Source organism: Salmo trutta, chromosome 24, assembly GCF_901001165.1.
Source record: "Salmo trutta chromosome 24, fSalTru1.1, whole genome shotgun sequence".
Classification (NCBI taxonomy): domain Eukaryota; kingdom Metazoa; phylum Chordata; class Actinopteri; order Salmoniformes; family Salmonidae; genus Salmo; species Salmo trutta.
The window spans coordinates 16617626-16641410 of NC_042980.1; the positions used below are offsets into that span (position 1 = coordinate 16617626).

At 43.6% G+C, this 23785-nt stretch overlaps 1 protein-coding gene across 3 annotated transcripts; it reads left to right on the forward strand.

Annotated features, from left to right (window-relative positions):
* Positions 1–365: 365 nt before the first annotated feature.
* Positions 366–22692, forward strand: LOC115160822 (1-acyl-sn-glycerol-3-phosphate acyltransferase gamma). 3 transcript variants are annotated; one of them, XM_029711281.1, is made up of 10 exons: positions 366–579; positions 15726–15841; positions 16058–16283; positions 16462–16631; positions 16909–17070; positions 20222–20375; positions 20494–20596; positions 21721–21796; positions 21988–22186; positions 22403–22692. In XM_029711281.1, the coding sequence occupies exons 3-10, from the start codon at positions 16106–16108 to the stop codon at positions 22492–22494; spliced, it is 1134 nt and encodes a 377-aa protein (XP_029567141.1). In that variant the 5' UTR covers positions 366–579; positions 15726–15841; positions 16058–16105; the 3' UTR covers positions 22495–22692. The 3 variants fall into 3 exon arrangements, with proteins under 3 accessions (XP_029567141.1, XP_029567140.1, XP_029567142.1); XM_029711280.1 differs by having other exon boundaries at positions 367–579; positions 15726–15783; XM_029711282.1 differs by lacking the exon at positions 366–579 and adding an exon at positions 670–690 and having other exon boundaries at positions 15726–15783.
* Positions 22693–23785: the final 1093 nt, after the last annotated feature.

Here is a 23785-nt window from a genome sequence, read left to right on the forward strand (position 1 = left end):
TAACTCGGATTGCTTTTATTATATTAATTTATTGTTTACATTGCAAACAGTGAAACGTATTGTTCATGCCACGAGAGGTACCGGATCCTACAAAATGGGTTCCGGAACGAAACAGTCCAAAACTGAGAGGTGCAGGATCCGGCACAAATTAAGCAAAGACTGCATCTTAACGTTTTTAATGTATGTAAATAGTAAATTATTTAGTCTGTATTATATTTTCCGTTATGTGTCGGACCCCAGTAAGACTAGCTGTCGACATTGGCGTCGGGTAATGGGAATGCTAATAAATCTCAATCAAAAAATCTATTCATGATAACCGCCAAATGACAGGAGCTGTTTCATTCCGAATATGGGTGAGGGGACGGACCGGAAGTTTGATATCGTCTCAGCTCTGCTCTTTCATACCTCAGTTGGTCATTTCAGCGACAAACAATAGCATAGCAACCACCCTGATGAGTGAATTAGCTGGCTAGCTAGCTACTGATAATAATTTAGCTTGGAATCCAGAAGAATCCAAAGTGGCTGCACTAGTTTTGAACTAGCTAAGAAGCTTGCATCTTCAAAACTGGAACAAGTCAGGTAACGTTAACATTATCACGGCGAGTGACAGCATGGGGTAACGTTAGCTTACTGGCTAGTGCTAGTAAGCACGAATCTTCTGACGTTGGGTGCTAACTACCAGTTAGATAGGTAGGTAACAGAAAGCTTGATTGCTAAGTGTTATACCTTACATGCTAATTTACGTTAATACAATCACATATTCCAGACGAATAGCTAGCTGGATTGGTCCCATGTATTGTGTTTTTGTAGTTGGCTAGCCAACAGTATTTCGCTAACAGTAAGTTTAATGAGCAATCAACGTATTTATTGGGAAAGCTATGTAGTTAGCTTCAATCTTGTTAGGTAGTTGCTGGCAAAATACATATCACAAACATACAGTAGCTATCTTGTGTAAAAAAAAAAATTAATAATATGCAATTCCTGATGCACATTTTGCTTGGTTTTGTGATTTCTATTTTCAGGAATTGTAACGTTACATTGGGAAATTGTGGGTATAGCTCACTTTTCGACGTTGACACCACATGTGTTCCTCTGTCATGCCTCGATCAGACAGAGCGTAGTTACGTTTTGGTACACCAGAAGTCCATTAATTTCCAATGGAACGCTGCGTCTGCCTTGCAGCATTTGTGCATAGTTCTGTGTGGAGCATACGTTGGATTTATCCACATCGGCTGATGTTAAAAGGGCTTTATAAATACATTTCATTGAAAATGTGATTAAACCGTATGTGTAGACCTTACATAAATATAAGCAAATGGTAAATGTCGAACTTTAGTGGATTTGTGTGCAACAAAACATTTGGAATTACATCATGAAAAAAGTTTGACTGCAGAATGTATTATGCAGCATTCATGCAATCAAGCTTTCGGTCAGATCGAGGCAAGTATAGCTGACTTGGCATGTGTACATTGCACTAAAGTAACCCAGTGGGATGACAAACTCTCCTTCTGCGTGCCTTGGCGATTCTGTACTGTACATTTTATTAAATTGCACCAGTACTAAAATTAATAATTTAAAGCATCTCTTTGAGATGTCGCTAGCTAACTGGATGATGTGCATGTTTGATCCTCATGATGTTACCTTTTGCACATGCTCACTTTGTCATTTTTTTCTACTTCGGGCAGGGTTTCCCAAACTCGGTCCTGGGGACCTCAAGGGGTGTATCTTTTGTTTTTTTGCCCTAGCACTACATACCATAATCAATTAATCATCAAGCTTTGATATTTCATTTTTTTTAACCATTATTTTACCAGGTAAGCTGACTGAGAATGCATTCTCATTTACGGCATTGTCCTGGGGAATGGGTACAGCGGAGAGAAGGGGGATGGAAGCAGGGGATGATTAGGTGGCCGTGATGGTGTGAGGGCCAGATTGGGAATTTAGTCGGCTGTGTAGTGTTAGGGCAAAGACTTAACATGAACCCAGGGGCATGTGTCCCCTCAGATTTATCCTGTTTAAAAAATACATGCATTTTTGTTAGTTTTTCTCTAATACTACTAGTCGCTTAGCAATTTTATGAAGTTTGCTTTAGCTAGCCAAAATAGTTTCCCAACCTCATAACTAGCTACCAAGAAGCCATTTCAGGCTGTCGTGGAATTATTCTAATCAAAAGGAGACTTTTTACAAGTAAACTTTATTATTGAATTACTGCAGTAATGGACCCACCCGTAGGGGATTCGTTGAGAGCCCAACCAGCAGGACTAAGCCACAGCATTTTATAGCAAAGTCCATCCTCCTGGATGTTCATGACAAATCACAGATGAGAGAATTTATACAAAGGTACATTTTGCTCTCATGCAACAGACATCAAGATTTACATGGCGCTAGGGCTGGGCGATATGACGATATATATCGTGTGACGATTGAGCACAATATGAAATGATAGACGTTTTTCTATCGTTTATTTTGTGGTGTCGCAAATCACACTCTTTAAGGCAATATTTTTCATCAATTGGACGACGCTTTGCGTTGTGGAAGGAAATTTGCAACACAAACAAACATGGAAGAGAGTGAACGTGACACAGAGGATGGAGACACGGAACTCGTACCTAAAAGAGGGGAATCTTCGGTCGCATAGACGTGGTTTGGGTATGAAAAGTCTGACACGGACCAGAAAACCATCCACTGCAAAATATGGCACAGACCGGTCCTGACAACAGGCTCAAACACCACTAATCTATTTTACCACCTACGCAAGACTCATGTGAAACAGTACGGAGAGATTCTACGGATGAGACCTAAAAAAGTACAGTCGAGTGCTCAAAACAAACCCCCGACACAGACCTTGCAAGAGGCTTTTGCCCGCGGCACAACATATGGCAAAGAATCACGAAGGTGGAAGGAGATAACAGCTGCCGTTACAACTTACATCTGCAAAGACATGGCCCCAGTTTACACGGTCGAGAAACGGGGGTTTCGTGAGTTGGTGCTTACACTCAACCCAAGGTACAAAATGCTAATTTATATGTGACACGTATTAATGCCAAAATAACATGCAAAACAGCCAAGCCCCCATAAAACAACCATTTGATGCAATAACAGTATTATAACAATCTTGTAATTTCTGTTCTCACAAGGCTGTCAATCAAGTTAGAGTAGCTAGCTTCGCCAACTATCTTCGCTGGAAAGCCTGCTGGCAAGGTTGGTGGACCTAAATTATTATATTTGTTTTTTAAAGCAGGCCCCCTCAGATTTCTGGGGTGCGTGACACCCCTGGGAGCTCTGACGTAATCCTTTTGCATGCTTCGGTTTGACTGGACTGAACAAGTGTGCTCACATACAGTGGGGCAAAAAAGTATTTAGTCAGCCACCAATTGTGCAAGTTCTCCCACTTAAAAAGACGAGAGGCCTGTAATTTTCATCATAGGTACACGTCAACTATGACAGACAAAATGAGAAAAAAAATCCAGAAAATCACATTGTAGGATTTTTAATGAATTTATTTGTGTAGAATACGGGCTGAGTCGTGCGTGTCAATGCAATAGAATCCTACTCCGATGCGTTCTGCCTCTTCTTAGTTTTGTTTCTGTATGTTGCATTGAAAGTGGCTAATATTGCATTGATTCGATAAGAATTACCACAGTAAAGGGAAACATTGGTAGTGTTAACAGAGAAAAGTCTAGAACAGTGGTCACTAACCCTTTCTGAGTCAAGATCACTGAGTCAAAATGCAAGCCGAGCTCTACCACTCAGATTTTTTTTAACATGACTTAAAAAATGTAAACCTATGCAACATTAACCAATTCAAAATGGTACTGTAGCAATAAGATTTGTGCAGTAAGCTACAGGCCCAATACATTACCACCGCCCGACAGGATGCTCTCGATTGTGCATCTGTAAAAGTTTGTGTTTTTGGTGACAAGCCAAATTTCTTCAGCCTCCTAAGGTTGAAGAGGCGCTGTTGCGCCTTCTTCACCATGCTGTCTGTGTGGTTGGACCATTTCAGTTTGTCCGCAGGCCACGCAGTCATGGGTGAACAGGGAGTACAGGAGAGGGCTGAGAACGCACCCTTGTGGGGCCCCAATGTTGAGGATTAGCGGGGTGAAGATGTTGTTTCCTACCCTCACCACCTGGGGGTGGCCCGTCAAGGTCCAGGACCCAGTTGCAGAGGGTGGGCCGGCAGCCTTGCGATGGTTAACATGTTTAAATGTTTTACTCACGTTGGCTGCGGTGAAGGAGAGCCCGCAGGTTTTGGTAGCGGGCTGTGTCGGTGGCACTGTATTGTCCTCAAAGCGAGCAAAGAAGTTGTTTAGTTTGTCAGGTAGCAAGACGTTGGTGTCCGCGACTGGGCTGGTTTTCTTTTTGTAATCCGGGATTGACTGTAGACCCTGCCACATATGTCTCGTGTCTGAGCTGTTGAATTGCGACTCTACTTTGTTTCTATACTGACGCTTAGCTTGATTGATTGCCTTGCGGAGGGAATTGCTACACTGTTTGTATTCGGTCATGTTTCCGGTCACCTTGCCATGATTAAAAGCAGTGGGTTGCGCTTTCAGTTTAGAGCGAATGCTGCCATCAATCCATGGTTTCTGGTTGGGGAAGGTTTTAATAGTCACCGTGAGTACAACACCACCGATGTACTTGCTAATAAACTCGCTCACCGAATCAGCGTATACATCAATGTTGTTGTCTGAGGCTATCCGGAACATATCCCATTCCACGTGATAGAAGCAATCTTGAAGCGTGGAATCAGATTGGTCGGACCAGCTTTGAACAGACCTGAGCACGGGCGTTTCCTGTTTTAGTTTCTGTCAATAGGCTGGGAGCAACAAAATGGAGTTGTGGTCAGATTTGCCGAAAGGGGGGCGAGGGAGGGCTTTGTATGAGTCACGGAAGTTAGAGTAGCAATGATCCCGAATTTTGATAGCCCGGGTCGTGCATTTGATATGCTGATAAAATTTAGGGAGCCTTGTTTTCAGATTAACCTTGTTAAAATCCCCAGCTACAATAAATGCAGCCTCAGGATATGTGGTTTCCAGTTTACATAGAGTCCAATGAAGTTCTTTCAGGGCTGTTGAGGTGTCTGCTTGGGGTGGATATACACGGCTCTGATTATAATCGAAGAGAATTATCTTGGTAGATAATGCGGTCAGCATTTGATTTTAAGGAATTCTAGGTCAGGTGAACAAAAGAACTTTGAGTTCCTGTATGTTGTTATGATCACACCACGACTCGTTAATCATAAGGCATACGCCCCGGCCTTCTTCTTACCAGAGAGATGTTTGTTTCTGTTGGTGCGACGCGTGAAGAAACCAGGTGGCTGTACCGACTCTGATAACGTATCCCGAGTGAGCCATGTTTCCGTGAAACAAAGAATGTTACAATCTCTGTCTCTCTGGAAGGCAACTCTTGCTCGAATTTCGTCTACCTTGTTGTCAAGAGACTGGACATACTTAGGAGTGGTGAGCGATGTGCCTGTCTACGGCGCCTGACCAGAAGACTGCTTCATCTGCCCCCGCCGTTGTTTTGGGTCGCCTACTGGGATCCGATCCATTGTCCTGGGTGGTGGTCCAAACAGAGGATCCGCTTCGGGAAAGTCGTATTCCTGGTCGTAATGTTGGTAAGTTGACGTTGCTCTTATATCTAATAGTTCTTCCCGGCTGTATGTAATAAAACTTAAGATTTCCTGGGGTAACAGTGTAAGAAATAGTACAAACAATACTGCATAGTTTCCTAAGTACGCGAAGCGAGGCGACCATCTCTGTCGGTGCCATATCACACATCCCCGTTTCCTAGCGGCCGCCATCCCCGTTCCCTAGCGGCCGCCATCTCCTTTCTGCTGATTGTATGAAGAAGTACCTCTTGGATCCTCGTGTCTTATCAGTCATCTCTCCCTTACAGCTCAGAATCTATGGCTGCACTGAACTTTTATAGCCACTTTTTTACTTGCCTGAAATCTAAAGTCACTTGTCCAAAAATAAAAATGGTTAACACCATGAGCCAAAAAGGAGACTGAAAATTGTGTTGTATGATGCAAGGAACCACTTTACAAAATAACATTCATTATTATCACTGGTATTCACAATGGAAGGCTGCTGGTCTCTGATCCCATTTATTACAGTATATCACCTGCCGTTGTGGCCTTGAGCAAGGCATTTAACCCCCCACAAAGTAAAATACTGCACTGTTAGGCAACTGTATAAAACATGCGGTCCATCAACTCTCCATCTGGAGAGCTACTGGGTGTGCAGGCTTTTGACCCAGCCCTGTCAAGCACACCAGTCAGTAGCTGATTTTATTACAATGTGGTGTGTTTGAGCAGGGCTGGAGCAGAAGCCTGCACACCTAGTAGCTCTCCTGGACTGTCCTGGAGGATGGGGGCCACCCTGCAACATTACAATTACGACCAAATACTTTTTGTAAAATAATTCCATTCAATGAACCAGGTATCAAATTGCTAAGTTTGGTGAGGTACCTAAGATGTTTATGATGTTTCATTTTTAATGTTGTGGATGAAATAGCTGCCATCTGGACAAGTGTTTATTTAGCCCACCATGTCTTTAGAGAACAAAACAAACTGCAAGAAGACACTTTCTGCAAATTAGTTAAGTAGCTAGCTGTTAACCTAGCTCTGGGGTCACTTCTCCCGCCCTTTCTTGAGTGGCACTGGTTGGTAGCCAACGGCAGAGTAAAGCCAGAAGCAACAACTTGTAATCAAACTGTTACCATGGCAGGTTCTGCCATGCTAACTCCACCCCTTTCCAAGAGAACCCAGACCCCTCCAGGTTGATGGAAATTTGAAGTGACTTATCCAGGGTGCCTGTAGCTTCCTAATCAGTGCTAATCTGATCCACCGAGGATTAGAGATGAGTAAGGCATGTAAGATACTGCTTACATGTATGCCTGTCCTCTAGAAGGGAGACACTGGCCATTCTTACCTACCTAGCTATCATTCGCTTCATCCAGTGAGGTCTGAATTGAAGTGGACTGGTAGTTGGAGGTTCCTCTGGGTCTCTGGGTCATCTTTGTTGGACTTCAGTTATTTTGGCCCATTGTGAGCGCAGTTTCGTCTGGGGACCACACTCACCCCTTGCTCTGAGTGGTCAGTTTTCCGTGGGATCTCCCCCCTCCTACCGACACCTCATCCAGTGGAATCTGGTTGAGTTACAGCTTTCATCATATTCTCCTTAGTTCTCTCTGAGGGATTACCATGGCTGTGCAGCAGAATAGGCCGTGAGTGACAATCCGCTGTCTTCCCGATCGGTCTTATTCAACTTTTACATTTTATTTTGGTGGGATACACAAACGGTCAATATGCTGAACCAGAGTGCGGTGATGATCTTCACCGGGATCTGTGGGGCGTTGGTGGTCCTGGCTATGGCCTACTACGTCTACTGGTAAGTCATACTGGGAAGAAGGGGGGTGGACCAGCCACTAACCAGGGCCGTTCAGATGGCCTCCAGTAGATATCTGGACCAGTTCTGTGACTTCAATGGGTGCCTGGCATTTTGCTTGAGGAGCTTCAAGAGTAGTCAACTCATATCCCTTCTTTAATCCCCTCATTGGTATGTTCTACATGTTTGTTACGACCCAGGCAGTTGTATCAAATGGACTTTGAGAATCTTGTCCCTTGTTGGCCAGATGTGGGCTAATGGTTTTCTCAAATCCTAATTTGACCTTTCCTGGTCTTTGTAGAATAGATGGCTCCTATGGCCATACATAACCATATCCCCCAGTGAAACTGCAACCAGGTGATTGAGGAGAGGCAGCTGTTCCTTTCCTAAGCAGCTTTAACCCAGTGTCTGTACTCTGTAATCCTCTCCCAGGAATGCGTGAGGCCACAGGTGGGTCTTGCTTTCTTTCTCAGGCTCCAGGGGCTAGGCTGGAGCTCTGCTTACGCTGCCTGTTTACTTGAGTTGGGTCCCTCAGGTCTTGCTTCCCATAGAGAAGCAACTAGTATATGATGCTTTGAGGGCTCTAGTCTGAGGTAATGCTCACCAACTTTGGTCTTGGAGATGATCCTGGTTGAAAGAGATGGAGAGCGAGAGAGTAAAGCGCTCTCCAGACGGACAAGCGCTGGGCAGAGCAGGGTTTGCCTGGTTTATCCCTCTTGTCAAAGCAGCTACTGCCTTCACACACGAGGGCAATAGCTGACCGCTGGTGACCATAGCAAGAAGGCAAACACAATTTTCGAAGTGTGAAAAGTGAATTGCTGTAACACCATAAGCATGCATAAAAAAAGTATTTACAGGCAACAACAATTATTAACCCAAAAATAGATTAGAATACAATTATTGTTTTTGGATGTAATTCTGCTCCCCACCTGGCTCCATTGAAAATTAATGGGATACTCCTGCATGTCTGGAAAGCCCTTAAAGGGGCAATCTGCAGTTGCTACATCCAATTCTGGACTTTTCTAGAATTTATATGTACCCATTTGATTCTTGAAGAATTTAACTTATAAATGCCTCATGAGCTTAGTTCAACTGTCATACACTATCAGAACCAAAAATATAATATACAAATATAAGATTGAAGTAAAACAATGTTTGTAACCTCTGTAAAATTATAAACGAACACTATATAGCCTCAAAACATGGATGGTCAGTCCTTGCACCCGGAGATCTTTCTATGAATTTGAGTGGTTACATTTCTCCAGCCCCATCCCTCCGCTTTTTACTGAAACGGGGGCGTGAAGTATGCTTTGTTATTGTTTCAACTAAGGATTGCCGCTTTTTAAGAGGGCTAGAAAAGTAAGAGAGGAACTGGATGCAGAAGGAGCACCTATAATACCCATTACCTAGTGTGTTACATCTGGGTCTGTTACCATGGTTACTCTTTGAACATATGTTCCTTTGAGGATGTTTAAAGGGGCGAAATCTTTTAGAACTCACAGGTGATCCAATTGTTCATTAAAAAAAAAAGATTTCTGCCCCCGCTTTTGCTACTGTAAGTGCACAGATGCACACTGAAAGCATTTTCTTCCAATATTTATTGCAGTGAGCTGGAAAATAAATTGATCCCGTGGTCACGTCTGAACAGGCTGCATGTGGGAGAGAAAGTGTGTATGTGCTCTTTACTTTCTTTTACCTCAAAACCCAGAGCCTTCTCTTTTGGTCTCAGTTGGAAGTGGTCTGTTGGGTTCCTGTTTGAAGCTTTGACTACAAAGGTACACTGCAATCTGTCATTCTGATACTCATGTTAATGGCCTAAATGTAGGGAATTACTCTGAATAATTTACAATGCAGAATGCCTTCCTATTTTTAACTGATTGTGACATGGGAATATTCCTCCAATGGTGTATAACCCCGAGTGGTAGCCCTCTCACCTGTGTCTTCTCAGATGCTCTCAAGGCACTACTTGAGCAATGGGTGGGAGAATTATTGGGCAACCTTCCAGTGCAGTTTTGCAATTTATTAGGAATTGACTCGTTTGGCAATGTGGTACCAGACATGTCTCTACTCCCAACCTACGGCTTTCTTGTCCCTGGGTTTGATTGCCTGTTTGTCTCACAGGTTGTGCAACACGTTGGAATGCATTTTGCCAATACGAAATATACTAGGACTAGGGCAGCCCCACATACATACAGTCCAAACGTTTTGACAGCCCTGGGCTAGACACTTCTTGTAGATCTGAGAGTACTGGATAAGGGGTAGGCGTAAACAATATGTTAGCTTAATTTTGACCAGTTTTTGATTTAAGTTTAACTGATTGCACCCAAATTGGCCATTTCTATTCATAGGATTCATTAAATATAATACCCAACATCCAATTTCGACCAAACCACTACTTAACAAAGTAGCGTTTTGTTCGAAACCACCTAAAGTAAGACCGACCCAAGACCGGAGCAAATCGAATCCAAGTTGAAACCAAGACCGGAGGGAGGGCCAAACAGTCAAGATCGGGAGGGGGACAAGGGGTCCGAGACAGTCAAGACCGACACCAGAACAATGAGAGTCCAATTCAAGACCATGATTGTAATTTTGTCAAATCGCCACCATAATAAGAGTTAAAAATGTCCAGTGTTTCTGTGTTCATATTTCTGAAGAACTTATGGATTTTAAAGGGCAAATGTATGCTGTGGCAAAATGGAGCCACACTACAAATTATTACTAACCTAAATACAGTGGGCAACAATGAGGTCCTTCTACGCCTTAAGAAGGGCTAAGGATTTATAAAATAATGATCATTCTAATTATATTATTTTCAATGATCTGATTTAATCTATTCAGTTTGTTGGATCTTTTCTTCAGCGTTAACCCTTTCCAATCAGAATTTTTTTGGGAGTGGTCTCTGGGGGGAGAAATCTAGCTAAGTCAGACATTGGCTAGGCCATCAGAAGCTAGTATTCAGAACTGTATTAAGGCAAAATTATTAAGTGACCATGGAATCAACCAATCACATTCTCAGCTTATTTGAACAGTGAGACAGAATAACAACAAAAAAATCCAGAAAAACGCATGTCAAAAATGTTATAAATTGATTTGCATTTTATTGAGGAAAATAAGTATTTGACCCCCTCTCAATCAGAAAGATTTCTGGCTCCCAGGTGTCTTTTTATACAGGTAACGAGCTGAGATTAGGAGCACACTCTTAAACTGAGATTAGGAGCACTCCCTTTTATTACCTGTATAAAAGACACCTGTCCCCAGAAGCAATCAATCAGATTCCAAACTCTCCACCATGGCCAAGACCAAAGAGCTCTCCAAGGATGTCAGGGACAAGATTGTAGACCTACACAAGGCTGGAATGGGCTACAAGACCATCGCCAAGCAGCTTGGTGAGAAGGTGACAACAGTTGGTGCGATTATTCGCAAATGGAAGAAACACAAAAGAACTGTCAATCTCCCTCGGCCTGGGGCTTCATGCAAGATCTCACCTCGTGGAGTTGCAATGAGCATCAACTGAACTCGCCGTGTTTGGAGGAGGAGGAATGCTGCCTATGACCCCAAGAACACAATCCCCACCGTCAAACATGGAGGTGGAAACATTATGCTTTGGGGGTGTTTTTCTGCTAAGGGGACAGGACAACTTCACCGCATCAAAGGGATGATGGATGGGGCCATGTACTGTCAAATCTTGGGTGAGAACCTCCTTCCCTCAGCCAGGGCATTGAAAATGGGTCGTGGATGGGTATTCCAGCATGACAATGACCCAAAACACACGGCCAAGGGAACAAAGGAGTGGCTCAAGAAGAAGCACATTAAGGTCCTGGAGTGGCCTAGCCAGTCTCCAGACCTTAATCCCATAGAAAATCTGTGGAGGCAGCTGAAGGTTCGAGTTGCCGAACGTCAGCCTCGAAACCTTAATGACTTGGAGAAGATCTGCAAAGAGGAGTGGGACAAAATCCCTCCTGAGATGTGTGCAAACCTGGTGGCCAACTACAAGAAACGTCTGACTTCTTTGATTGCCAACAAGGGTTTTGCCACCAAGTACTAAGTCATGTTTTGCAGAGGGGTCAAATACTTATTTCCCTCATTAAAATGCAAATCAATTTATAACATTTTTGACATGCGTTTTCTGGATTTTTTTGTTGTTATTCTGTCTCACTGTTCAAATACACCTACCATTAAAATTATAGACTGATAATTTCTTTGTCAGTGGGCAAACGTACAAAATCAGCAGGGGTTCAAAAACTTTTTCCCTCACTGTACATGAGTGTGCTGGTATCACCGTTGCTGTCCTGTCAGCATCATTATCCTGTCACACACTGAAGGCCTAGGTCCAATAGGTTCGCCACTGCGCAAACATGTCTAATAGATATCACATTTTATTGGTCACGTGCAGATGTTATTGCAGGTGTACGAAATGCTTGTAAAGCTAGAAGCAGAGCTGCCATATCTGTCAATGCCATCTTGTAATAAGGTTTTAATAAGGTTTTAATGTGTATATATTTGGCCTGGCGAAGTGGTTTTGTGCGTTTACTGAATGGAGGCTAATAATTCAGAGTTTTTTTAATCCGCTGGTCTCGGCTGGTTTCTATTTTGATTATCCTTAACATTTTCAGCCAGTCCTCCATGAAAGCAATCCAAACACACACAAGCTCCTTCTCTTAGAAAACGGCCCCTGTGTGTGTTGTTTATAGCTAGGCAGGGTGCGTAATTTATATCCAAAAACAATCAGTATTTCTATTGCCCCCTCATTTAATTTTCTACACATTTTGCCATGAGGCATATAGAAAATGTAGCCGTTTTAAAATAAGTTTGCTGAAATTCTACACTTTTTGCCATGGTGCAGAGAATTATTGTTATTATTTTTTACTAATTTCAAGCAATTCCCCCAAAAATTGCCATGGGGCGGAGAGAAATTAGCAGTTTTACTGCTAATTTCCTTCAATTCTACACATTTAGCCATAGGATGTAGGAAAATGTTTTGTAGTTTAGTTTTTTTTTTTATATGATAACTGATGATCAATGGGCCCCACCCCGGTCGGTAATTCGACCATGCTTATTAAAAGTTTAGATAGCTGGTCGCTAGACTAATTTACCATAAAAAAAATAAAAAAATTTACTGACATGGTCTGAGTGAGTGACTGCACAACCAAATTTCGACATTGCACCTTGTGTATTATATTATTCTAACTCTCAAAAAGTAAGTTGAGACCACTGACGACAGATATTATTTTTATTTCTTTGTGACGTTGGTCCGCAGGCCTACAAAAGGGGGGCCACCAGCTGCCCATCCATGGTTTTAACAAAGAGCAGCCACTTCTGGAAAGAGCAGACACACTACTAGTATGACACTGCCATTTTACTGTACATTTTACTGTATCTATCACCGTGATACTTAGGCAAAATCTCCTCCAGTCCTTTTAAATCAGAGAATAGAATAAGCTTTGAGCTTCCATGGGTGTTTGATCTTGTTTATAGGCTACAGTCCGGATTAAAATATCCCCATCACCTGCTGTGTAGTGGACAAACATCAAAATGGAGCTGGCTTAACACCCATTCAGTGATGTTCAGTACAGCACATAGACTTGACTTCTCAGAACTATGCAAGACGAGATACTAAGAATGTTTTGCACTTAGGAATGTAGTGTTTAATGTATTCTGCACTGCTGCCTTTCTGCCAGACGATTCTACACACTTACACACAATCTCTCTCTGTGTGTCTACCTCCCTCTCTGGGACGCTGGTCATTTGTCCCGAACAATGGAGACATGGTTGGCCTGTTCTGAGAGCGAACAAAACGCATCTTATTTCTCTCCTCTCACAAATACACACTTTGCAACCCATTGCCTCCTTTTTGAGAGATGCCATTTAGCAGACGCTTTTATCCAAAATCAATTTAGTCATGCGTGCATCTTATGAATTATTATCAATAACTTTGGCGATGTAATTTACAAAATAGCCTCCAACACTACTCAGCAAATTGGATGCAGTCTATCACAGTGCCATCCGTTTTGTCACCAAAGCCCCATATACTACCCACCACTGCGACCTGTATGCTCTTGTTGGCTGGCCCTCGCTACATATTCGTCGCAAACCCACTGGCTCCAGGTCATCTATAAGTCTTTGCTAGGTAAAGCACCGCCTTATCTCAGCTCACTGGTCACCATAGCAACACCCACCCGTAGCACGCGCCCCAGCAGGTATATTTCACTGGTCATCCCCAAAGCCAGCACCTCCTTTGGCCACTTTTCCTTCCAGTTCTCTGCTGCCAATGACTGGAACGAATTGCAAAAATCACTGACGCTGGAGACATATCTCCCTCTCTAACTTTAAGCATCAGCTGTCAGAGCAGCTTACCGATCACTGCACCTGTACACAGCCCATCTGTAAATAGCCCACCCAACTACCTCATCCTCATATTATGTTTTGCTCTTTTGCACCCCAGTATCTCTACTTGCACATCTACCACTCCAGTGTTAATGCTAAATTGTAATTATTTCACCACTATGGCCTATTTATTGCCTTAACTCCCTAATCTTACTACATTTGCACACACTGTACAAAGGTTTTTCTATTGTGTTATTGACTGTACCTTTGTTTATCCCATGTGTAACTCGGTGTTGTTTTTGTTGCACTGCTTTGCTTTATCTTGGCCAGGTCGTCATTGTAAATGAGAACTTGTTCTCAACTGGCCTACCTGGTTAAATATAATTTTATATATATATATATATATACATACACATACACACACACACACACACACACACACACACGGGTGCTTTTGGGAATCGAACCCAGTATCCTGGCATTTATAAGAGCCATGCTCTACCAACTGAGCTACAGAGGACCACAGCCTACATGCTTCAGGCCTTGTCTGGTCTTATAAACCAAAACTTGAGAGCAGTGGTTCTCAACAGGTTTTGCTTCGGGACCCAAATTGAACCAGGTTGTCTGTGACGACCGCATATTCGCATCGCGAAAAGAATCAACAAAATACAATCAGATTTTTTCCTCCCAGTATGTATTGATTGTAAATGTAGCAATTATATGACAAGGGAACAACATTCCAACCTCTTTCATTGTCGATTATTATTGTCATTTCATTGTTGATAATTTCTCGATGAAGAATGTTAATAAACTGGTTTGAAACCTCAAAATCAACCAAAATAGTGTTATATTGAAAATACTCTTGTTAATTTAATCTCTGGGGAAAAAATATTACATGTAAATTCATTTCTATACACTTCCTACCTGGTTTAAGTTCAGACTGGAGTCTTTAAAAAAACCCGTTATACTCTGACACCAGCGACCCTTTCAAAACCTCATTTGAGAATCGCTGCCTTAGAGAACAGAGCTGGATGGGGAAAAAGGATGAAAGGAAAAACAGAGGGAGGTATAAGTAAAGGGATAGATGAAATGCAGGTGGACGTTTATTGTCATGAGTCTTGTCCTGGAGGCAGAACTGAGCAGTTCCCGCTAGATGGGCCAGCAGTGAAGTTGAAATTGGCTATATGGGGGAAAAAATCATGAAAACAAAAATTACTTTTTGGTCTTAATTTATGGTTGGTTTTAGGCATTAGGGTTACCAGTGTGGTTGGGTTTTAAATCAGATTTTATGACTTCGTGCCTGTGCCAGCTAGTGACCTCTGCAGAGCTGCCTCCAGTACATGAGTCATCCCAATAAATGCCAACCTGCAGTTTTAAATGGAGAGGTAATGGAAGGTTGAATGAGGGATGAACAGGATAAGGAGTTGTGGAGGGATGAATTTATTTGAAAATCAAATAGAGGGATGCGATAGAACAATGAATAGGAGAGGTGAAGTGTGCAGAGCTCTTGAGGTTGAGAGTGAACGCTCCTGCATGGGGTTGAATGTCACAGTGGACTGGAGGGCTGTGTTGTGACTCACTGGTCTGTGTGAGTGAAAATGCATCACAGAGACCCACTTACAGTCCCTGTGCTCTGACACACCTGCTGTAACATAACACATGTAAGCCGCCTTGTCTGTCGCGCTCATTCAGTCTGTGACAGTCGTTTATTCATTATTTTCTGTGACTGGCACTCACGCACGCGCTATACAGTAGTACACAATCTAGACAAAGGCTAGAGGTTTTTTTTCCCCCTCTGTCCGCTAGCTTAGAGTTTAGTAGGTTCTGGTTGTTAATGAGGTAGACCAGCTTCTACACTAACACTTCTTCTTGACTGTACACAGTTGTGCAACCGTACACTATGGTTTACAGTAGGCTTTTCTGTTTCCTGCCTGCCACCTTTCTGCCTATGTTGACCTGTCTCTCTCTCTCTCTCTCTCTCTCTCTCTCGGTCTGTCTCTTTTCCAGGTCCGTAATACTGAGTGAAGGGCCGTGCAGGAGGGGCTTATAGAGGGAGTCCACCGTGGTGAGAATGAAACAGTGATGTCTTCTCGAATCGATCAACCGTACATGTCGTTTGAAATGTATTTATTTGATCTTCTCTCTGAGCAAACGCATCAAATGTAACATGTTCATTGTTTCTCCTCTCCCTTTTTTACTGCTCTGTCCTTTTAAATCGCCCTCTTCTCTTCCTCTCTTCACCACCCCTCTTGTTATCTTACCTACTTTCACCTTCCTGCCTCGCTTCCCCCTCTTCCTCCTGCACCCTCCCACTCTATTCTCTCTCCCTTTTCCCACAGGTCGTTAGTAGTGTGTGGAGGAGAGGAGGCTCCTCAGCAGCAGCAGCCATGGGTCTGTTAGCCTATCTGAAGACCCAGTTTGTTCTGCAGCTCCTCCTGGGCTTTGTGTTCGTGGTGAGCGGCCTCATCATCAACTTCATCCAGCTCCTCACCTGCGTCCTGTGGCCCTTCAACAAGCAGCTCTACCGCAGGATCAACACCAGGCTCTCCTACTCCCTCTGGAGCCGTGAGTCCCCACGCTAGAATTGTGTGTGTGTGAGAGAGATCCTGTGTGCATTATAAGACCTTGTGTCACACCTCAAAAGGGGACTTTGTGAAATAATGAATCTGGAGATTCGATATTGATCATTTTGACTCCGTCGCCGTTGAGTCGATTTTAATTTCTATATTTGGACTTGTTGCAGAGCTGGTGATGCTGCTAGAGTGGTGGTCGGGCACAGAATGCACCCTTTATACAGACCAGGCCACGGTGGAGAGGTTTGGCAAGGAGCACGTCATCATCATCCTCAACCACAACTACGAGATCGACTTCCTCTGCGGCTGGACCATGTGTGAGCGATACGGAGTCCTAGGGGTCAGTATATCTTCTCTCTACTATTCATCAGTCACTAAATGGGGGTCATCTCAATAGTCCAAACTCATCGGCCCCCCTTCTTTGCCTTCTATCTATTATCAGCCCTGATCTGAAAGAATCAGACATGTGAAACCAAATGACGCCTTCCATATTTTCCATATTATTTTCAACTGTTGTGCGTTTTCAGATTCCGTAGCGATAAAGAGAAGTAGAGGAGATTGATCCTAGAGATACACTTCAGGACTCTTACCGTTCCCACGCTTTCTTTTCTGCCCAGAGTTCCAAGGTGCTGGCCAAACATGAGCTGCTGAAAGTGCCTCTGATTGGATGGACCTGGTACTTCCTGGAAATTGTGTTCTGTAAGAGGAAGTGGGAGGAGGACAGAGACACTGTGTTCAGAGGTCTGGACAGACTCAAAGACTACCCTGAGTTTATGTGGGTGAGTGTGTCTCCTTTGGTTAACCCTTTACACTCATGGGAATTGGCCTATATGGAGAGGGCTAAATTAAAATGTTTCTTACAGAAGACATATGAAAAGCATATACATAAGAACAGTAGCAATTGAAACAGTTTGGTGATTATGGAGAAATTATTACACCTGAAGTTGAGGGGACAACATTTCACCTGACACGAGACTGAATCTGAACATTATGCTTGATTTTATGTGCATTTTACTGTACTTTTCGCCGCATTTGTTGATAACAGAATCTGACGATTCTTTGAATTCATTCAGTAGCATAAGAATGTTCCTGGAAAATGTGGGGTAGGTGCAACAAGAGTTTGAGTGAGAGGACTAACTGCTGTCTCCAAGTGGACAGTTTCTAAGTCATTTCCATGCTCAAAGAAGAGTCTTAAACTATAGCGTGCTTTTTGTTGTTGAGCTCTCCTCTCTGTGCCGTTGAGGAACTAGAGCAAGCGCACTAGCGGTTGTTCTGTTTGGAACACAACCCTGCATCCCCACCGTCACACAATTACTGTTCTGTACGCAGTCCAAAAGCAGACCATTTTTAAATCGCTATCTGGGTCAGGTGGGCATACTTTGAAAGCTTGTTCTATTGACAACAAAAGGATCATAATTTTGGTGCGCATAGATAATGAGTCATGAGTAGGGTTGTTGCGGTGTCCGTATTACCGCCACACCAGTCATGAGTCATGACCGCAGTCAAATTCCACGAGACCGTTGCATCACGGTAATCTCATTTAATGCACTCTGGACACGCGTTGGTACTAGTATCCGACTCGCTAACGACCATCAGGTCGCTAATGGTCTGGTTCTTAGGGCTCTATTGTCCCTCTAACCACTCTGACAGCAATGCAAATGCAATAGAAAATCACATCAAACACTTATCAGTATTTTGCTTTTTAAAGTTCAAGACTGAGTGGAAAACATGGTGGTTGTGGATGTTTCAAAGCCAAACACAAGGAAATGGACAGCGCTTTCAAAATATGGATAGGCCTATGTACGGTCTTGAGCCCAAGCCCCCACCCCCGCACAGAGACAGGAGCTGTCAACACTTTTAATGAAATATGTTTTGTTGTGATTTTTTTTATTTTTTTTATTTACTATTGATGTTACCGAACAGATTTCAGTTGGTTTCCAAAGTTAAGGCTGCATGCTTCTCAATGGCTGATGGGTGGAGTGAAATAAGTGTTCTTATAAGCCCAGACATTTCTATGTGTAATCCCTAATGAAAGCAGTTTTGATGGTTGCCACTAAAAAGAGGATGATCCCAGCTGTGACGTTATTTCTCAGCTGCTAGTATTAAGCACATGCTCCACTATAAAACTGGAATAGCCTACCCTGCATGACTCTGAAAAACCAACTGTGGAAAGCGGCCACCATTCGCTATTCCAGTGCATACGGATGATGTTTATTTTCCTCCCTGCCCCTGTTCCTGCCCAATTGACAACGGGCCGTTCTAAATCAAAACGTATTGTATATATTACCGTCTAAATCTAGCGTGTAGGACCTGTTTCAAATCGTCACCTTTTTGCTCCGGAATAGGAATAATATTATTTTATTCAGCTAAGTTCAATTATATTCTTCTTACTATGAAATCCTATAAAATAATCGCACGTGACTTATGAGCATATATTTTCTGCTAAATGAACTAGCCTATGGCATGGCGCATAGCCAGATAATATATAGGCTGACTCATTCTGTTCTTCCTGAAATGCATTTTCTTCACATCATGTTTCTAAAATAAATCATTGATTTTATTGTGATGGTGAATATTAAATGATTTTAATAGACTTGTGAGCCTTTGGAACATCTACATACACACATCAGTGGCTTGTGTGCGTCGAGACCTGGAGATGCTAAACATGTTTATGTTAATTAACGGTCAATTACGGTGAGAACGGCAGTCATTTGCTTGACAATAGCCGGCAAAGTGTCGTGACCGCCACAGCCCTAGTCATGAGTGCATTCAGGTGCGTGTTCCGTGGCAAATTTTCTTCACAATAGACAAACGGGCCCATTTATTGTTCAGGACAACCCAGGGGCATCTTTCAAAATACATTGAATTCTCTTAATTTACAGCATTTCCTTTGCTCAGATGACCAAAAAAACTTGCCCAATTTAGCGGGAGGGATGGGGGCAACTTCTTGTCACCTGTGTCGCTCAAGTTCAGAACGTCTGTCAGTCAAAACCCACACAGCACTGTGAAGTGGAGAGCCTGAACTGTACAACCACTGTGTTCCAATTTAGGTGCATATCAGTGCCCAAATCTGCCATTTTCAACCCGGGTACGAGTGTGAAGGGCTAAGGCCTACATTTTTCTATCCTGGGCCACATGACTACATTTCTTGTCATTCTGTTGGCTCTTAACAGCCATTACAAAACGATGAGGGTAGCGCACATTAGGCCCAGATAGCTCGTACAGTGAATCTACACACAGGACTGATTCTAGAGCTCCTAGCTTCAGTCTGCCGTAAGTCATTTGGACTAGGTCCAGGAGTTTGGTCTTGTCTGGAGCAGGTCTGGTTCGTGTTATTCATCAAGCTGAAACGCCACAGGGGAATCTAGGTCAGTGGGATTCTGGTCTGGCTCCTAATAGCCCTCCCTAACGATCTTATGTTGTTGCTCAGGCTGCAAGTTTCCACTTCCACCTCTCGTTACTGTTACCGGGAACGACAGAGATTTGGCTAATCAGGTCGTCTGATCTGGTTTAAGCAACACCTAGGAATCGCATGACTGACCAACTCACCTCAGGGACAGGAGGACGGCAAGATGTGCAGTGTTTTCTTTGAAACAGTCTTCTGTCTGTCTGAGGATGTATATTTTGTTGACGCTGCACCCACTCTAAATGGAAGTCCTTGAAGTAAGATAAGAACTTTATTTCGAGTAGCGTTTCCTGGAGGTGCACTTGATCTGTAACACAAGCTGGCCCTGCTGGGGAGTCTAAGAGGATAGGGGAGAGGAGGTCACCTCGGTGGATGTGTGCCTGTCTGAACCAGTAGTGTATCTTGTGTATTTCTAAACTTGTCGTTTTATCTTTGCGTGTGTTTCTCTAACCTCAACGTTTGCGTGCGCCTGTGAGTCCCTTGTGAGTGCATGTTTGTTGACGCTCCTTTTCCTGTCTCCATAGTTCCTGCTGTACTGCGAAGGCACCCGCTTCACAGAGAAGAAGCACCAGATCAGTATGGAGGTGGCAGAGAGTAAAGGCCTGCCCAAGCTCAAATACCACCTGCTGCCCAGAACCAAAGGCTTCACCACAACACTGAAATGCCTCAAGGGCACAGGTGGGGCATCCATGCACGTGTTGCGTGCACACACACACACACACACACACACACACACAGTTCAAAATAAGGTATTGTATTATTATAGATTTTCTGTTTTGTCTTTCATTGTTTTTAGTATCTGCCGTGTATGATGTCACATTGAATTTCAAAGACCACCAAGTCCCCACTCTGCTGGGCATCATCAACGGCAAGAAATACCTGGCAGATATGAGAATCAGGTGGGTACTAATCAATATGTATGACCCTGTGATTATTACTTGAGCTGTTTCAAGCGAAAACCCATGACGTTCTGTTAGCCTCTTGGCTTTGTTCAAAGCACATTGCTATTTTTTTAATAGTAAGCGGGACAGTGGACTGCTCAAAACTGAGCCGGAATCTTACCTAACACTCCTTTGTGTTGCTGGGGTAGTCCGACCCAACCCGCGGAGGTAAAGGGAGGTAAAGGGAGGTAAAGGGAGGTAAAGGGAGGTAAAGGGAGGCTGGGAGAAAGGCATCATCACAGATTGCCCTGCGGTTAAAAAAAAGGACTCAGCCAATCATGAGTTTCAGTACCAGCCTTCAGTAAAAAAAAACTAACTCTTAGGGAGAGCTGAGTAAAACTATAAGATTACAGAGAGCCATTTGTCAATGGCATCATGGACGGTTTCTTTTCAAATCATAATGACCATTTGAATGACAACGTTGAGAGACCTTCAAAGCCTTTCCTTTAAATTAGATTACACGGAGAGGCATATCAAAACCGCTCCACTGCATGAATGATCCTCGTGTGAGGCTAAACTGGGAGAGTAGCCTGGTGTGGCAAAAGCAGGTGCTTGTGGAAAATAATACATAATGCTATACATCAAAAGGCTGTTTTATGGCCCTGTCCTACTGTAGATGGCACTGTATGAGGTGCCCCATCTGAATTTTGGGTGAGTTTGCCCCCTGGTGGTTAGATGTTGTTATACCAAACTCATTCTCCCAATCTGGCACTCATACCATCACGGCTGTCTAATCATCCCCAGCTTACAATTGGCTCATTCATCCCCCTCCTCTCCCCTGAAACTATTCCCCAGGTCGTTGCTGTAAATGAGAATGTGTTCTCAGTCAACTTACCTGGTAAAATAACGGTAAAATAAAAAATAAATAAATAAATAAATAAAAATAAAATTCTCTACTCCAGGGTTTCCCCAACTCGGCCCTGAGGGCATGTTTTGGTGTTTGCCCTAGCACTACACAGCTGACTCACATAATCAAAGCTTGATGATGAGTTTTTTTTAAATTTAAAGTCAGCCCTATCACAAACCGGCTATCTCCTGATTTTGTGTTGACTGCTTGTCTCCCCTGCTCCTTCTCCCTACAGGCGGTTCCCTGTAGATGAGATCCCAGAAGATGAGAAGGAGTGTGCCAACTGGCTTCATAAGCTTTACCAGGAGAAGGTAGGGCTCTTTAGTGCTTGAGTTGTAACTGAATATTGTTAAATGCAGTTTTGTTCCCTGTATAAGTCTCACACACAGATAAACTCCCATATGAGATGAGTTACTGACACATACCTTATTTGGAAGTAACAACAAAATATGTTTAACCAGGTTTGGTAGTACCTTGACATTCATTCGGTCTCCCTCTCCAGGATGCTCTGCAAGAACACTATCATAAAGAGGGCACTTTCCCAGGTCCCACCATCACCCCTCCTCGCCGGTTGTGGACGCTACTTAACTTCTTGTTCTGGGCTACCCTGCTGCTCTCGCCCCTCATAAACTTTGCCTGCGGTGTGGTGGTCAGTGGCTCCCCCCTCCTCATTCTCGGCTTCAGCCTCTTCCTTATCATTGGTGAGTAGAGGGTACATAACGCTTCCTGGTTACTCTTGCCTTAGGCTGGGGCTGGGACGTCGATCCAATAACCATGAGGTGTATAGCTAACTCTAACACGTATGGGAATGTAACTGAGATGTTGATTAATGTGCATAGTTCCTGACAACAAATGTTTTCTGCCTCACTGAGATTTGGTTCATAATCTCGGTCTGTTATCTTTTTGGTCCTTCTCAGCCTCCATAGCCATCCGGCGCCTGATCGGTGTCACCGAGATAAAGAAGACGGGCTCCAGTTACGGCGACGAGGGGGCTAAGAAACAGAACTAGAACTCTGCCTCCTGACCGCGGTTGGTCGCTCTCGTGCGGTCCTCCTGCGGTCCCCCTCCCCCATTCTGTTGTCCTGAGGTGCATGCGAGTAAGCACTCCGGGGAGGGGGGGGTCAAACCGATTTACACCAGAGATGGATCTGGACGATGAGGGAAGGGAGGGAGGGGTTTGGCCATGGGAGGAGTGTAGAGAAAAAAAGGAGACCATCTGCAGCCAGCTCTCTGTGGACTGAGAACGGGAGGTACTGCTGTGAACATGCTCCTTGCCCCCTTATCCAACCCCCTCAGGCCCCCCCCCCCCCCCCCCCCCCCCGCCAACTCGCACTCTTCGACTCCTTTGACCCTCGGAACCAAGCCTATCAGCAGCTTTCCTTTCCATAACTTTCTTTTGAATTCAGTTTTTGATTTGAGGTTGAGGTGTTACTTCAGTGTTCACCTTGTAACATACAGTACAGTACATCTCCCCCCTCGTTCTACCGAAAAGCCAGGCAGAGCTCTATAATGCGACCATTTTCCTCGCATATGCGCCTAAATATGTTGCTGTGCGTCTAGAAAAAAAATCACCCAGAGGATAATTGTTGCAAAGATTTCACTGTACGGCAGCCCCTGAGTGCCATGGCGAATGCACCGAGCGCAAATTCATGACCGTGGTAATTGCACCATTACTACAAAGAAAACGGCTTGTTACCTCCAAATATTTTTCATTGTGCTCTTTCTTTGTGTACTTGTACATTTTTCAACTTAGGCGCACGTATGCTCCCTGTACAAAAAGGTCAGTGTAGAACCCTGCCAGGTTTCCTCTTTGCTTTTTACCTCTGAGCAAAAAAGGTGTTTATTTTCACTGTGCTTCATCTCTCTGCTGTGGGAACCATTTTTATTCATGAGCAAATATAATGGGGTGGTTCTATGATTCTACTAGTCTATGCATTCTTACCAAGACAGTCAGCTAGAGTTTGGCTGCTGTTGAATATTACTAAGGGACTTATTTTCAACTGAGCTATGTTCAACAGCAGAGATGGGACTTCCAGTGTTTTAAATACTGAGTCAGGGTTCTGTGTTAAGACTACAGTAAGGGCTCTGTATTCATTAACTTCATGGTAACTAACTACTTACTAACATTGCCATGATACTCCACTCCACTGTTCCAACGGCCCCGGCTTCTGACTGTAATTATTATTTTATGCATGTAGGTTTTTACAGCATTCTCCATTGCTTGCTCACAAGTAGATATCTGCACACATATTACCATGCCAGTTCCTGAGTGAACTATGAACTTGTTCTCCTGCCATCTC

Excerpts from the sequence above, each read along its gene's own strand:
- LOC115160822 (XM_029711281.1), top strand. The coding sequence starts at position 16,106 with ATGGGTCTGTTAGCCTATCTGAAGACCCAGTTTGTTCTGCAGCTCCTC. Across the intron at positions 17,071-20,221 it reads ACTACCCTGAGTTTATGTGG|TTCCTGCTGTACTGCGAAGG; the intron begins GTGAGTGTGTCT and ends CTGTCTCCATAG. Across the intron at positions 21,797-21,987 it reads ATAAGCTTTACCAGGAGAAG|GATGCTCTGCAAGAACACTA; the intron begins GTAGGGCTCTTT and ends CTCCCTCTCCAG.